This window comes from Mirounga angustirostris, unplaced genomic scaffold (assembly GCF_029215605.1).
Source record: "Mirounga angustirostris isolate CCGP_5_RB_7025 unplaced genomic scaffold, mMirAng1.0.hap1 SCAF_13, whole genome shotgun sequence".
Taxonomy (NCBI): domain Eukaryota; kingdom Metazoa; phylum Chordata; class Mammalia; order Carnivora; family Phocidae; genus Mirounga; species Mirounga angustirostris.
Genome location: NW_026991721.1, coordinates 86,007,164 through 86,021,291, shown reverse-complemented (window position 1 = coordinate 86,021,291; position 14,128 = coordinate 86,007,164). Strand labels below are relative to the sequence as shown.

Here is a 14,128-nt window from a genome sequence, read left to right as displayed (position 1 = left end):
GCGAATAGTAAAACCTTAAATTCTAACATGTGTAAGTTATACATCTTATTTTCATTTTCAGCCCATGTTCCCCTCTGTAAGACATCAGGAAAAAATTACCGTCTGACTTCTAATATCTCAGTGGACCATTTATCTCCCAGCTATGATAAGTGATCTTCAATATTTTTTTTCCTTTCAGATTAAGAAACAAATTCGTTTAATTGTCTTTATTGACTGTGCTCTGGCCCCCCTGCCCTGCCTGAGCGCCCGCCCCCCCGGGTGCTGTTCCTCCTCTCCTCGGCGATCAGGACTGCCCTCCCTGCCTCTGGAGTGCGGCCACCAGCCACGGGATGGGCGAGGCCCTCCTGGCACAACCTGGCTCCTTAAGTCCTCAGGATGGTTGGTCCCTGCCCAGGGCAGAGTAAGGAGGGCAGCGGCCAGGGCTTTGGAAAGCCTGGAGTCTTTCTGCGGCCCAAGGTTGGGCCGCTGTAATCTGAACCTTATCTGAACTCCTTGGTCTGAAAGGCCTGGTTTGGTGCTCTTGAGAGAACTGGCTGCGTCCCAGGTCTGATGCTTCCTGCACTGTGTGACCGCGGCAGCAGCCTCTCCGGGGCCTTCCAGTCGTCCCCAGCTGCAGTGGCTGAATGGAAAGGTGGGATGGCACTTCCCCTGGGCACGCTGGAGGGGGGCGGGGACCATGATACCGGGCTTGGCGGGGGGCGGTGTGGAGCATTCTGCCAGCCTACCCCCGGGCTCTGGGGGGCTCTGGGGGGCCACAAGTGGGGTGTCAGCTTAGATCTCCAGACAGCTGCTCAGGGCTGGGCTGATGCCAGGGAACGGCCTCCAACTGGGCTACGGACATCAAGGCTGGGTTGGATGATTTTTCCCTTCTGCAATTCCTTATGGTTCTTCTGTGAGCATGGTGGCCAGAGCTGCAACCTGCCACCGGGGCCACAACCTATCAGGTTGAAGTTCTTGAATTCTATTCCTTCGTGCAGCAACCAGCTCATTTGTGGGCGTGCGTGCATGTGTATGTGTGTGTTTTAAAGTAAACTCTCTGCCCAATGTGGGGCTCAAACTCAGGACCCCAAGATCGAGAGTCATATGCTTTACCAGCTGAGCCAGCCAGGCATGCCTGCATGTGTGTTTTGATAGGAAAGCTTAACACCAAAGACCTGAGTTCTGTGTCCACTTTTACTAGCTCTGTGACCCTGGGCCAGTCACCTCACCTCTCAATTTCCTTAACCATAAAGTGGAGATATGAACCCTTGCCATGGCTACCTTGGAGGGGTATTGGGAAATTCAGATAGAACAGTGTACGAGAAATGCATTAAAATCATATACATGCAATAGATAGAGTCCACTCAGAAAACATCGATCACTCATCTCCTCTGGAAGGCTCTACCTAACACCCTGAGGTTTAAAGGAGAAAGGAATGTCAACCTCTCAGAAATTCCCAATCCAGCCAGGGGAAGAGCTCCCGCCACGCTAGTGATCCCACGGTGTGACCAGTGCTAGAACCAAGGCAGACAGAGCACCATGCGGGGTGCGGAGGCCTACCTGGGGGCCACCTGGGGGCCGGGTGGGGGCACATGCGGCCAGAGTGCAGGTTGCCTGGCGACAAGGTTAAAAATGTCAGCCGCAGTCAGATTGGGAGGGTTGCAGCACCGTCCTAAGAAGTCCAGACTGTAGTCCGAGGCCAGTGAGGATCTGCCAAAAGCTTTTGAGTACCGTAATTATAGGACTGGGCTGGGATTCGAAGAAGACTCTGGTGGCGGCGTGGAGGAGAGAAGTAAGGCAGCGGCGACAGCATTACACCAGGTGGGGCTGGGACACGGCGCCACGGTTGTCTGCCCACGCTGGGCTGATGGAAGCTGCAGTGATGACTTCCTCTGGGCTTTGTGTCCTCTCACTCCAGGGAGTCTCCGGTGGACTGCAGTGTTAGCAAATGCAGCAAGCTAGTTGGTGGAAACGAGCCCAACGCCATGAACTACAACAGCTACATGGACGAGAAGAACGGCCCCCCTCCTCCGAACATGACCACCAACGAGAGGAGAGTCATCGTCCCCGCAGGTACTTTGGGAACCAGGCTGCCGGCTGGCATCCGTGTCCTCCCTTTTCTGCGCTAGGAGTTGGAGGGCAGGCTTGTCCAGTGGGCATCTAGACCTTCACCTGGTACCCTCTTCCCTATGGAAATGCCTACTTACATTTCTCACTTCCTTCCAGCTGTCCTTCAAGATAGCATCCCCCGGGTCACCAGCACCCTCAAACAGGTCACAGCACAGACTCTCCCCCGGGGGCCTGGTCCCCCAGGAGGAGGCCTGCAAAAGGGGACAGAGGCAAGGCCGTCTGAATCCCAAAGGAGTCCCAGGAACTCCCGGCGGGCCCGCCCTCGCCTTGAAGGAGAAGGATGGCTCCAGAGGTCTGTCATGTCCATCAGGCATGTACTTCCTGGCATCCGCAGGGTCCCACCTTTCCAAAATTACAACCAGTTTTTTCAGTTTCAAAATGGAAATAACTATATTTAACAAATGGAGCGCCTTAACGTGTGCAGCAAGTTAGGTCATTATGTAAAAATAGCCTATTTTTCCTAGGTATTGGTGCTGTTGGTTACAGAAAATAAAATCCTTGTTCAAGCCTTCAGTCCCCTGGCTGGACACTCCACCTGGGCTAGAGCAGCAAGCTCAGCAGCCTGGTCAGAAAGGGGGTTTGAAAACTACAACATGTAGAGTTGGTGCCAGGTGGAAGGAGCAAGAACGTCCAAATCTTAAGCAAAGTGAATTACAGGGCAGGGATTACAACTAATCTTACCAAAATAGCATGACCAAAAAGGCAAAACCCCTTCCATTTGGAAAAGTGTAAATGCAGTTGTGTCTGAGGGCAAAGGATTAGATATCTCTTTGAGGTAATGCAAAGGAATTTGCTTGTTGGTCTGGAAGGCATGGTTTTGTAATGAGCCTCTCCTCCCGATGCCCTTTTGTATTTATTTTCCACGGCAAGCTGTGTCTCATCATCTCTGAGGACCACGGCCGCATCCCTGTGCTCTGGGCCAAATGCAAGATGGTGGGGGCGGGGGGTGCGAGGTGTGAGAGCCAGTGAGGCAGGAGAAGCTGGGCTAATGGGGCCTCTTCCTACAGTGCCCCGTAGGACTTGAAAACTGTTCGCAAAGGAGTTTGAATTTCCTTCTTCCACAAGCATGTGACTTCACAAAGGAAGAGGAAGAATAGCTCCCATTCTCTGAGCACTTTGCAGGTGCCAGGCACCATGTGAACTGCTTTCTCTACATTCCATTACTTCTATCATTTAACATTTAATCTCCTCCCTCCTTCAGGACAGCAGGAAAGTTTAGCTCAGGTGCATTGGTAAGGTCCAAGAAAACCATGTTTCTCCCTTCTCATCAAAAAAGCAAACGATGAAACAATAGTAGAGCTGATGTGGTAGGAACTTCCCTGTTCTCCCCTAAGCAGAGCCAGACCTCACCAGGCCTTTGCTCACCTGGCATCAAGCTGCCCTGCTTCGCCCCAACCGTGGCCAGCATGGGAAGGCAGTCTTGAGCACCGAAGACTTAGGGGATCAGAGATTGTCTCTGAACCAAACGTCGATAACCATCTCATTTCTGCAGTCACTTTTGGGAGGTGAGAGGGGGCAGATATGGCCACAATGCTCAGTTGACCCTTCAACTCTGAACTGGTATCGAAATGCTTTCAAAAGAAATATCAAAATGTCAGTCCTCAGTGGACCAAGGTAACCGTAGCAGTAATCGTGATGATAGTGTAAATTCATACCACAGGGTCTTTAAAGCATTTCTTGTCACGAATTCACTAGCTATGGATTTGCTTCATTATTTTACCTCTGGTGAGATCTTTAAACATTATCCTTAGACATTTTGGATTCCTCCAGGCCAGCCTCCTGGACATGAGGGAAAGTCTCATTTGGGTGAGTCCACAAATCAAGGCAATAAAACATTTGTGGAACAACTGATTGAATTTATGGTGGGATTTTTAAGACAAGTATAAATGAGGGCCCTGGTTAATCACCAGTTTCAGGTTCAGATGGGAAGAAACTAGGACTAAATCATCCAGGAAATACATTTGGAAGAGTTTAGCATGATCCAGAGTAGAAGATTTATAATTCATTGTGCTGTAAAGGGAGAGAAATAATATTGTGATAGAGCCCAAAGCAAGAGAGGAAATAATAAAATAATTAAATATATGGTGTAAAATTGAATTTGAGACCTCGAATACTAAAAGTGAGGAATTAGGAGAAGCAAAGGAGATCAGATGAAATAAAATGCTGTGTAACCCAAGCCCTACCTTTGCCATTTTTCTTTAGAATTCTGAAATGGTACAAAATATTTCTGTTTACCAATGGTCCGTGCCTAATTGTTTCTGGAGAGTAAAAGAGGAAAACAAACCAAGAAATTTATGTGAGAGAGAGAGAGATGCATATGGACTTGAACTTGTACAATGTACAACGAACCTTTAGGAGGAGCTCTGTTATTTGGCATAATAGCAGAGCAGTTCACAGATGAGTTAAAGCAGGATCATGAAAAGGCAAGAGGAGGGGCTTTGGGTCAGGGGGACCCACCCCATCCACTAAGCGAAGTCCTAGGAAGACTTAAGTTTGAGCTAGGGACTGCATCTTTCAAAACTCCGCTATCGCAAAGTGAAGATAAAAGCCATTTTGCTGGGTTTTCTAGATATGTGAAAAATGGGACATGTGGGGCAGCTGCACACAGTAGGCACCCCAAATCTGGGGTCACAGCAGCCTGTGACCCGTAACTCCACATTCTACTCTCTCCTCTCTGGCCAGCTCCTCTCCCTCCAGCACCAATATGGCAACCCCCCTCCCACACCTGGGCGGAGGCTGGGCGCTTTGCAAAGCGGACTCAGCCCCTGCCACCCACATACTCACATATAAAAACCAAGGAGGAATGGAGAACCCATGGCAAACGAGGGCAATCAGCAGAAGCTCTGAGTAAAAGTGCTGGGGAATTTGCATCTGGTGTGAGGAAGGCAACAGAACCTTGCTTCCTTTCCCATGGTCACTCCTCATCATTCAAACCTGGTCCCCATTTTTGCCAAGAACATTCACAGACTCTTAGAATGGGAGGGTGAGGAGGTTGAGAAGCAGCATAGATATTCCTACCAAGTAAACATGCTAATAAAGCAGGCCCAGTAGAAGCCGGGAGCTGACAGCAGACCTACAATGTCAAGTCTCCTCCCCTCCTCCAGGAAGCCTTCCGAGACTCTCCAAGTTCACACTATTTCCCTCCACCCATGATTCCTTTAACTACCACCACAAAATCTGTTGCTTAAGTATGTGGTTTCCCGCCTAAATGTTTCATACGGACAGATCTTTCATGTGACCAAGAGCCAGGTAGTTTTCTTGTATGATGGGTATTTTTTTTATGATGGGCATATCTAAGGTGTTTATTGGATTTGCTAACAATTGGTCGCCAAGGAAAGAGATGGCTTCCAGCCTGTGATAAGTGATAAGTGATAAGATACAAGTGCTCTACCTGCTATGGAATTTGCTGGAACTCATCACTAGCACTCAAAGTATTATACACACCTCCTGACACACACACCTAGCCAAAAAGGAGCTGTGAGGGTCCTAGCTGGAGATGACCTCAATCATTACATTATTTATGTTCACTCAAAGGCTAAAGGCCTGAAAGGTTTTCTTTCTCCAATACTTTTTCTCATCTTTGGGGACTTCAATATCATAAAAATGTTTTGAGGATGATCTGGTAGAGATTTCAGCACAGCTGTTTCCACAAGGAGAAAAACCCAGGTTGGATTTATGTTAAATGCTAACACCACTGGGTTTTCCAACTATACAGATGAAATTGCAGTAAAAGTGTATACATATGCGATCTTTACTGTAGCCATCGGAGAGATCCGTGTTCTTCCTTGAAATCACTAATGTTCTTAAGATACAGATGGTTTCCCTTTCCAGAGACTTTGGTCCCTGGGTCCATGCAACTGTGTATACTTTCATTTTGATGCCATCATTTCTCAGGCAAAGGTTTTAATTGCCCCCTAAAAACTTTAGAGAGAATGTTCTGTCAGGATGCCTCAGGAGACATCTAAGAACCTCCCCAGGGGGCTGAGTGATTCAGGCACTGCCAGATGTGGAGCAGCCAGATGGGAGTTCTAGGAGGGAACCATCTGGGAGGGAACCCACTTTCCCACTGGGGGACAGAGGGGGAGAGGGAGCCAGAGAGGTGCAGGGGGGAGGAGGAGAGGGAGGGAGGGGGAGAGAGAGGGTCTACCCAGCCTTCGTGAAGGGGAGGGGGTCCTGGCCGGCCAAGCCCTTGCTAACAGGTCATCTCCCCTGCAGACCCCACGCTGTGGACTCAGGAGCACGTACGGCAGTGGCTGGAGTGGGCGATAAAGGAGTATGGCTTGATGGAGATCGACACGTCCTTTTTCCAAAACATGGATGGCAAGGAACTGTGTAAAATGAGCAAGGAGGACTTCCTCCGAGCCACCTCCCTCTACAACACCGAAGTGCTGCTGTCACATCTCAGTTATCTCAGGGAAAGTAAGTGTCCTGTCTGTGTGTGGGCCGGGGAGCCCCGCTGTGCTGCGCATGCGTGGAACCCAAGTCCCCAGGGCTGGGACAAGACTCTGCAAGGCCCGCCCCAAATGAAGACTGATTTCCCATGCAGCCAATCCAGGAAGAGGATTCCTCCTCCTCCCCCCCCCCCCCCCCGCCACCCTCCACAGTCAGGGTAGGCTGGGCAGGGGCTGCAGGAGACCCACCTCCGGGCCTGTGAGGTTGCCAAGGTCACTTTGGCTCCTATGGACTCTGCAAGGGGGCCGACCCAGTCCTGTAGTGTCAAGGGAAACACAGTAAGGAATGGAGAAAAAGTAGGGAGCTGTGACCCAGTGGGGTCTGCCAGAGTGTAGTCATCCTGTTTCTATGAGAATCCCTTTCCAGAAACTGCCTTGCCCTGTAATTATAAATAGATAGATACCCTGGCTGGGATTTTTCCTGCACAATGATTTAAAGTTCCTCCAGTAAACTCTAGATCCATGGATTTAGGATTTAAGGTTTTGAAAATTTACACATTAACTTCCTCTTATTCTTGGGGTCACTCTGGCGCACCCGAACCCCACCTTTGCCGGCTGCTAGCTACACACCCTTGCTAGCCAAACAGGGAGCACAGCAGAGGTCCTGGGCATGCAAGGGTCTCTGGGACACTTTCTTCTGGCACAGCCAGAAGGAAAAGAGCTTCGGACAAGATTTTATGAAAGAAAGTATGTCATCGCTCAAAAGATTTATCCAGTATGAGAGTTCTCAGGCACCAAGCTCCCATCAATTTCATGTGAATTTCATTTGGTCTTAAACATACACAGAGATAGGAACGGAATTGTTTCAGGCATGCTAATAACCTCAGCCGAAGGCTTCACCAGAAATCCAGGCCCAGTGGTATATCAATGACCCCAAGTATTGAAGGATTTGTCTGTGGCCAGAAAAGATCGGACTGAGATCAGGGAGTTGAAGCTGCAGGAAAACAGATGTGGGCTCTTTCTACAAGGAAGCTTTGTAACAGTCAGCCCTGAGCAGGGAGAGACGGGCAACATCAGGATGCAGTATCTGCTGTCCATAGCCGAGGCTGCCTGGCATCTTGCAGGAGTTAAGCTTTGGAATGAAGGAGCGTGATGATTTTCAAACGCTTTCCAAGCCGAGATCTTTGGATACTACAGCCTACAGGCTGCTTTCCTGGCCTCCTGGGCTCTGGGTTGGTTAGTTCTTCTTTCGCTCCCTATCTTTCAGTGGGTCTTTAGAGTCACCGTCTCTGTAACCTTCTGCCTCATTCTACAACAGTGCATGATGTGGGAGCAACACACGCTGGTTATAAAATTTAAAAATTTTAAAAATGCCTTTGGAAGTTTCCACTGGTGCCTCCGGGCTCTCTGGTCACCTCTCCGAGGCGTCTGGTAGCCAGTGAGAGAGTGTGGATGATGCAGTATATGTTAACACCAGAGCAGTTACCTCATGTCTGAGTCTTGCTGCAACATGAGGTCAGCCCAAGAAACAACAAGTTCAGAAAAGGGGGCGATTCTCTACCCAGTTTTTCCTGAGCTTTGGAGAATTAACATTTTCTAATGATCGGTATTTCTCAGCTTTCACGTTTTTACGGAATTTTTTTTTAAAAGATTCTTTGCACAGAGTCCTGCCACGATGCTAGCCAGGCAGGGCCGGGGGTGGGAGTGAGCGACAGAAGCTGGGTGAGAGGAGCAGAGACCGGCAAAGCAAGAAGGCCCATGAAGCCTGCTTTTTGGCTTCTTCAGGCATCAGTGGTCCAGAATCACTGGCCCCTTTACTTCCTTTGTGGGAGAAGAGAGGGCCAGCAGCACCAGGGACAGCATGTCCGAACACTTTAAGGGACCAGTAGTTTGGGGCTCCATGGCAGATACCTTTGTTGGGGAGATGTTCGAGCACATTCTGACTTGACGTGCAGGAAAGCCATTCATGCCATGTGATTTCCCAGGCCTGCTTTCTGGCAGGTCCATAAACCCCTCAAGTCCCAGCTAGGATTTCCTACCACCGAAGAACCCAAGCCACAAACCCTGAAGTGAGACCAGAACCTGCCCCAAAGGCCTAGTCATTTGATAGGGATGTCCATGTAACCATGACGGAGGGGCACAGGTGACTAAAGGGCAAAGGAGTGAGCAGGTGGCGAAGCAGTGGAGGCCGGAGGATTGGTGTTTTGGGGGAACAGGCAACAGGGCAAGAAAAAGTATGTGTTGCTGCAGCTTTCCTTCTTTCTTTTTTTAAAAATATTTGTAGATATTGAGGAAGATGCCCCAAAGCAATAAAAATATGAAGTTTCCAGAGAGGAGCTAATTAGTGGAGCAAACAGGGTGGAGAGGAGATGGAACAAAGTACATATGTGATACAATGTTGAACGAAACAGCTGAATATAAAGTGCTTCGAGAGCGTTGATATAAAAACCATGTTTGCCTGCAGAGGCAAAAATTAAAATCCTGTGCAAAGGTTCAAGAAAAAACGTGCCCCAGCACAGTATTGTCATAGTCTAAAGACCTTTTGAGGAACCTGGACTTAAAATGATCCACTTTCATGGGGGGAAAAAAAAAAAAAAACTTGATTCTGCTTCTTTTCAACTGGTGTCTAGCTTCTCATGGTAGCCTCTGGGACCCTCTGTGTTGGGTGGTAGTTAGCCAGCTGAGACCCCTGCCAGCAGGCCATGTGCCTGGGGGCTGTCTGCTCTCAGGATGGGAACTCCCTGCCTTCAAACACTTTATTGTTTTTCCAGACTTACTTCCAGCGGATGTTTTGTGCTGAGGCAGGGAGGCCAGTGCTTTGGGGACAGAGGCTGGGGCAGCTGAGTTGAGGCAGGGGAAAGGGGTGCTAATTCCTTGTGCTTTGTCGTCTTTTTGTCGAGGAGGGGGTTGGGGTTCAAACACGTCCACTTTGGCAAGAGGTGAAAAGAAAAGAGCTGAGTTCCTCGACACAGTTGGAGGAGGTGCTTAGGGCTAAGGAAAGTCAACGGAAGAACATTGGAGGCCCTCTCGTCCCTCCAGAGTATCTGATCTTTCTGGACTTCCGTAGAAAAAAGGGAAACCTTGTAGGATAAGAAGCTCGGGCATCCAATTCACACTTTCACAAACAGTGCTTGAGTATTGATTTGGGTTGCCTTGGAGGCGAGCGCTACCTTTAAATGTTAAATAGCAAACTTAAATTTTAAAATGTTATTTTCCAGGGAAGAGAAAAAATAGCAATGTCCCGGGTGCCCCTAAGCCCTGTCTCAATGGCCTGACATGCTAGGATTTATCTGCCCCCCCCTTGGAGGTGCCTATGCTCCATACCTTGGCTTTTCAGCAGTCCCAGATAGAATGGCCATACCATCTACACCCGCCCTTTGTAACTTCACCCACCCTGGAGGAGGTTGGTGAGGGCGGGGCCCAGGGAGGATGCCCATAGGACTTGGGATGATTCTGGAGTCTCCCAGGGACACCAGAACTCAGGCGTGCATTCACAGCACATGGGCAGGACGCCCCCTTGTGGACACCACGTGGACAACCATGTCTAATCCCCATTTTAAAGCCAAAGCAACTGAGGTCTGGAGGGCTTTAGAAACTGGTTCAAAGGCATACACAGCCAGTGGAGAGCAGCCTGGTAGGTAAGACCCAGGCCTCTTAAGTCCCAGTCTGCAGCCGGGCCCACGGCCTCATGCGCAGACGTGAGAGGACCCGAGACAGACCTCGAGCTGAGCTCCCTTCTGTCCCCTGGGGCTTTCCTGTGGAGGGCCAGGCCACTTTCCCCACAGCATGTTCTGTGTTCATTTGTACCAAGAGATAAAAGCTTTCCGAAACTTCCCCGTGGCCTCCTGGAATGAGGCAGATTAAAGCCAAACCTATCACCACACTAACCCTGTCCTTCTCTCTTCCCGGCGCCGCCCCACACCCTGGAGCTGACCGGCGGCCCGGCCAGTATCTCTGTCGGGCACACCCCGGTTGGCAGGAGCCGTATTTACCGTCGGAGGGCTGAGGGAAGTGAGATTGGGCCATCACAAGACACAGTGGGGCCGGACCCCAGAGGAAGTGACAGCCGTCCGGATTGGCAGTTCATTCTCGGGGTGGGGGGGGAGTTTGGGGTTTCTGGGAACCCAGAAGGTCCTGGGCTTGGAGCATCCAGAGGCAGAAGGAAGAGTCTTTTTTCATTTTACAAAAAGTTGTGCTCCATGAGTGTTTCTGAGTCTGACCTGTGAAAAATACTAAGACCCTGTGTTTTTCAATTGTGGTGGCACCAGAGAAAGAAATATATTGCGTGACAGGGAGACTGCAGAAAAGGTATCTATCTTGATTCCCATTTTTAATTTAAACTTAATGGAAAACACATTTTGCATTCTGTGGCATTCCCCCCCGGCAGCCTCAGAGGGCCGGGCAAAGGTGATGGGTCCTGGCAATTAAGCTGGTGAGGTATTATCCCTTCCAGGCCAGGGTCTGACCAGTAAAAGAGCACAGGATCTGGGCACAACAAAAGGTCAGATTTCCCCTGGACTCTGTAGTCAGCCGGGTCTATGGTTGGAACATAGAGCCTTATTTCCCTGCTCCCTCCTCCCACCCCCCCTCCCCCACCCCCCACCCCCCCCCCACCCCCGCCGCTGCTCACTGCAGCCCAGAGAAAGGGAGACCCACAGTCAGTAGGCTGCGGGGCAGGAGACAAAGGCTTTGGCATGGGCCAGACCCTTGTCTCCCCTGCTCCAGGTGTCCCAGATGAAGAGCAGGTTAGGCTGGGGGACTGGAGAGCTGAAGAAAGCCCCATTGTTGGGGCTCTGCTTCACACCTGCAGAGCTTCACTCTGTTCATTTCCATCTTCTTTCAGATCCCTAATACAATATCCAGTGACGGATGGACTCCAAAATGGAAAATTATTTTTTCCTTATGCTTTCAACTTGTTGGGGGGGCACTCCATTCTCAGCAGCGGCCACTTCGTGCTTTTCGGGGCCCCAAATTAGCAGATAAATACATATACAGACACACATATATGTACGTGTATATGTACATGCCTGTATCTGTATGTGTATGTGTACTATATATATACACATATGTATATATACACCACTCTGTGTGTGTATATATATGTATATATATATCCCTGCATGCATACATTAATAACAGTAAATAAGCAAATAAATACACATTTTAATGGAAGTATAGAGTCAAGCAAGAATCATAAATGCACAACCCAAGAAACTATCACAAAGGGAATCCATTCACTTGTATGAGCACCCCCAGGTCAAGGTCAAGGAAGAGATCAGAAGGCCCCTTGTACCCTTTCTCCGTCACCTCCCCTTCTTCCTCCCCAAAGGTAACCACTGTCTTGATTCCCAACACCATACGTGAGTTTTGTCTGTTTCTTAGACTTAGCCTGAGGACCGCGGGGTCTGCTGGACCGAGAACAGGTTTTGCAGATAGACAAGAATGGGAATCTTGCTTCCTGGGCTTTCTGGCTGTGTGACCCTGAGCAGATTACTTGACTTCTCTGAATGCTGATGTTCTCATTTGTAAAAGAAGAAGCACATGATACTGGTTTCACAGGGCTCGGGTAAGGATTAAGTGAGAGACTAGATACAAAGTGGTGCTTCCTGCATTCAGGAGTGTTGGCTTCCCTCTGCCCATCACAGCCTGTTCGCTCGGACAGGATGGTGTCAGGGAAGATTAGGATTCACATTAGCCCCGCACAGAAGGAGCCTGAAAGCGGGAGAAAAAAATCCAGAGCCACCGAGTGGGAGGCCAGACTCCAGGAAGGACCTTCTTGTATCAGAACAAATTCCCGTAAGAAAAGCGTGTGCTATGCCATCCTCTGTAGCCTGAAGAACTTGTCAAATAAAAATCGGAGAAGAGAAGCGGATGTTGGTCCCTTGGGAAGGAGGCCAGATGCTCCTAACCAGCCCCTCCTTCCAGGAGTGAAACTTGAACCAAAACGGTCTTCAGGGCGAAATCCTTTTCCTAGGTTACCATGAAATATGTATTTCATGCAAGCTTTGCAGGGGTCAAACGACCCTTTCTCTTGGCTTTCTGGGAGTTTCCTGTGGAATTCATATGTGCCCAAAGAAGAACTTTCAGCAAGGGGAAAATTTAATAAATGTGGTTTATCTAAGCTTCGTGCTCTCAGCTAAATCTACACTAATGACTCAGGCAGTTTGCTCCTCTGAGACCATCATTTTTCTTTATTTGCTCCAGCCGTGAGGTTTCAGCCTGAGGGAGAGAATGTCAGGGACAGAGAGGCAGACATTCTTGGTCTTACTGCTGAGACTTTTACTTTTCTATTCCCTTGGAACGTTTGGTTCTATTTCTTAACCTCCTTCCAGTCATGGAGGATTATTTCTTATTGCAGCAGAACCCATTCATAACTCCAGGTCCAGAGGACACGACGAATGCTCAGCAAGCTCTTTTATAAAGGGTTTATTGTATGTCATTGTGGTGTCTGTGGGAGATAGGATGTAAAAATAGTAATGATAACAGCTAGCATTTACTGCATACTCACTAGCAACCAAGATCTTTTTTGAGCACTTGACACGTATTATTTTATTTAATCCTCGCAACAACTGTGTTAAGTGGATCTTATTATTAGCCCATTTTATATATAAGGAGCCTGGGGCTTAGCGAGATTAGGTAAATTGATGGAGGTCACAAAGCTAGTCAGTGGTAAGAGGCAGGTCTAACTCAACTCTCATTTGCATAATAACTATAATGAAATGAGGTTGTCCCGGCTTCACTTGGTCCTTGGTATTTTTGAGACTGGACTAACCAAATGCATCTGGTTTTCGGGATATTACATGCACGTGACTGTCTCGTGTCTATTTTTTTTTAAGATTTTATTTATTTGAGAGAGAGCAGAGCAGGGGGGAGGGGTGGAGGGAGACAGAGAAGCCGGCTCCCAACTGAGTAGAGAGCCCGATGCGATGCGGGGCTCGATCCCAAGACCCTGGGATCATGACCTGAGCCGAAGGCAGACGCTTAACCCATCTGAGCCACCCAGGCGCCCAAGACTGGCTCATTTCTAAAACGGTCTGCATGTCCACGTTTTGGCGTATTGTGGTCTCAATACCACCTCCACTCCTCTTCTTTTTTATTTGGAACCCTTCTCGGGGCTAGCAGTGACAGTTGCCCAAGCCAGAAGTCATCGGTGCCGGGCAGTTGGGGCATTCTTATACAATTCCCTTCCTCGTCACCTGGCCTGGAAGGGACACATTTTCTCTGAGGCACACAACCAAACGCCCACAGCTGGGTGAGGCAGCAAGCAGCTCCGCTCCGGCGTCCCTGCCATGACTGGAGACTAAAAATAGGAGTGTCTGACAGCCCATCCCCTGTCCTCAGCCCTGGCACCCAAGTCAGCCACCCGTCTGCAGAGAGAAGGGAAAATTTTCAAAGACTTCCCCAGCCTCAAGCACCTCTGGCAGGCTTATCACGTGTGCTGTAAAAGCATATTCCAGCCCTGGTCTTTGAAAGCCCTTCAGAGGTCCTCCCCGCCCCCCTTCCGGAGAACCTCAAGGAGAACTGCAAAAATGCCTACGTTTTATAAAACAAAATTCCTGAATTCTTTTGAAACTAAGGAACGAGCTTAGTTTTAGGGGCAAGGGGGAGTTTTTACATGCAGCAGAAAA

At 49.2% G+C, this 14,128-nt stretch overlaps 1 protein-coding gene across 8 annotated transcripts in view; it reads left to right on the top strand.

The window, feature by feature from the left end:
• The window catches only part of FLI1 (Fli-1 proto-oncogene, ETS transcription factor), a 122,811-nt gene that overhangs the window by 77,576 nt on the left and 31,107 nt on the right, over positions 1 to 14,128 (top strand). For 7 of the 8 annotated variants that reach the window (XM_064577235.1, XM_064577234.1, XM_064577233.1 and 4 more), the window contains 2 exons: positions 1,898 to 2,052; positions 6,325 to 6,528. In XM_064577235.1, coding sequence (XP_064433305.1) covers positions 1,898 to 2,052; positions 6,325 to 6,528 — 359 coding nt within the window. Of the gene's footprint in view, positions 1 to 178; positions 632 to 1,897; positions 2,053 to 6,324; positions 6,529 to 14,128 lie in introns of those variants that run through there. The other variant, XM_045894706.3, reaches the window with a different exon arrangement.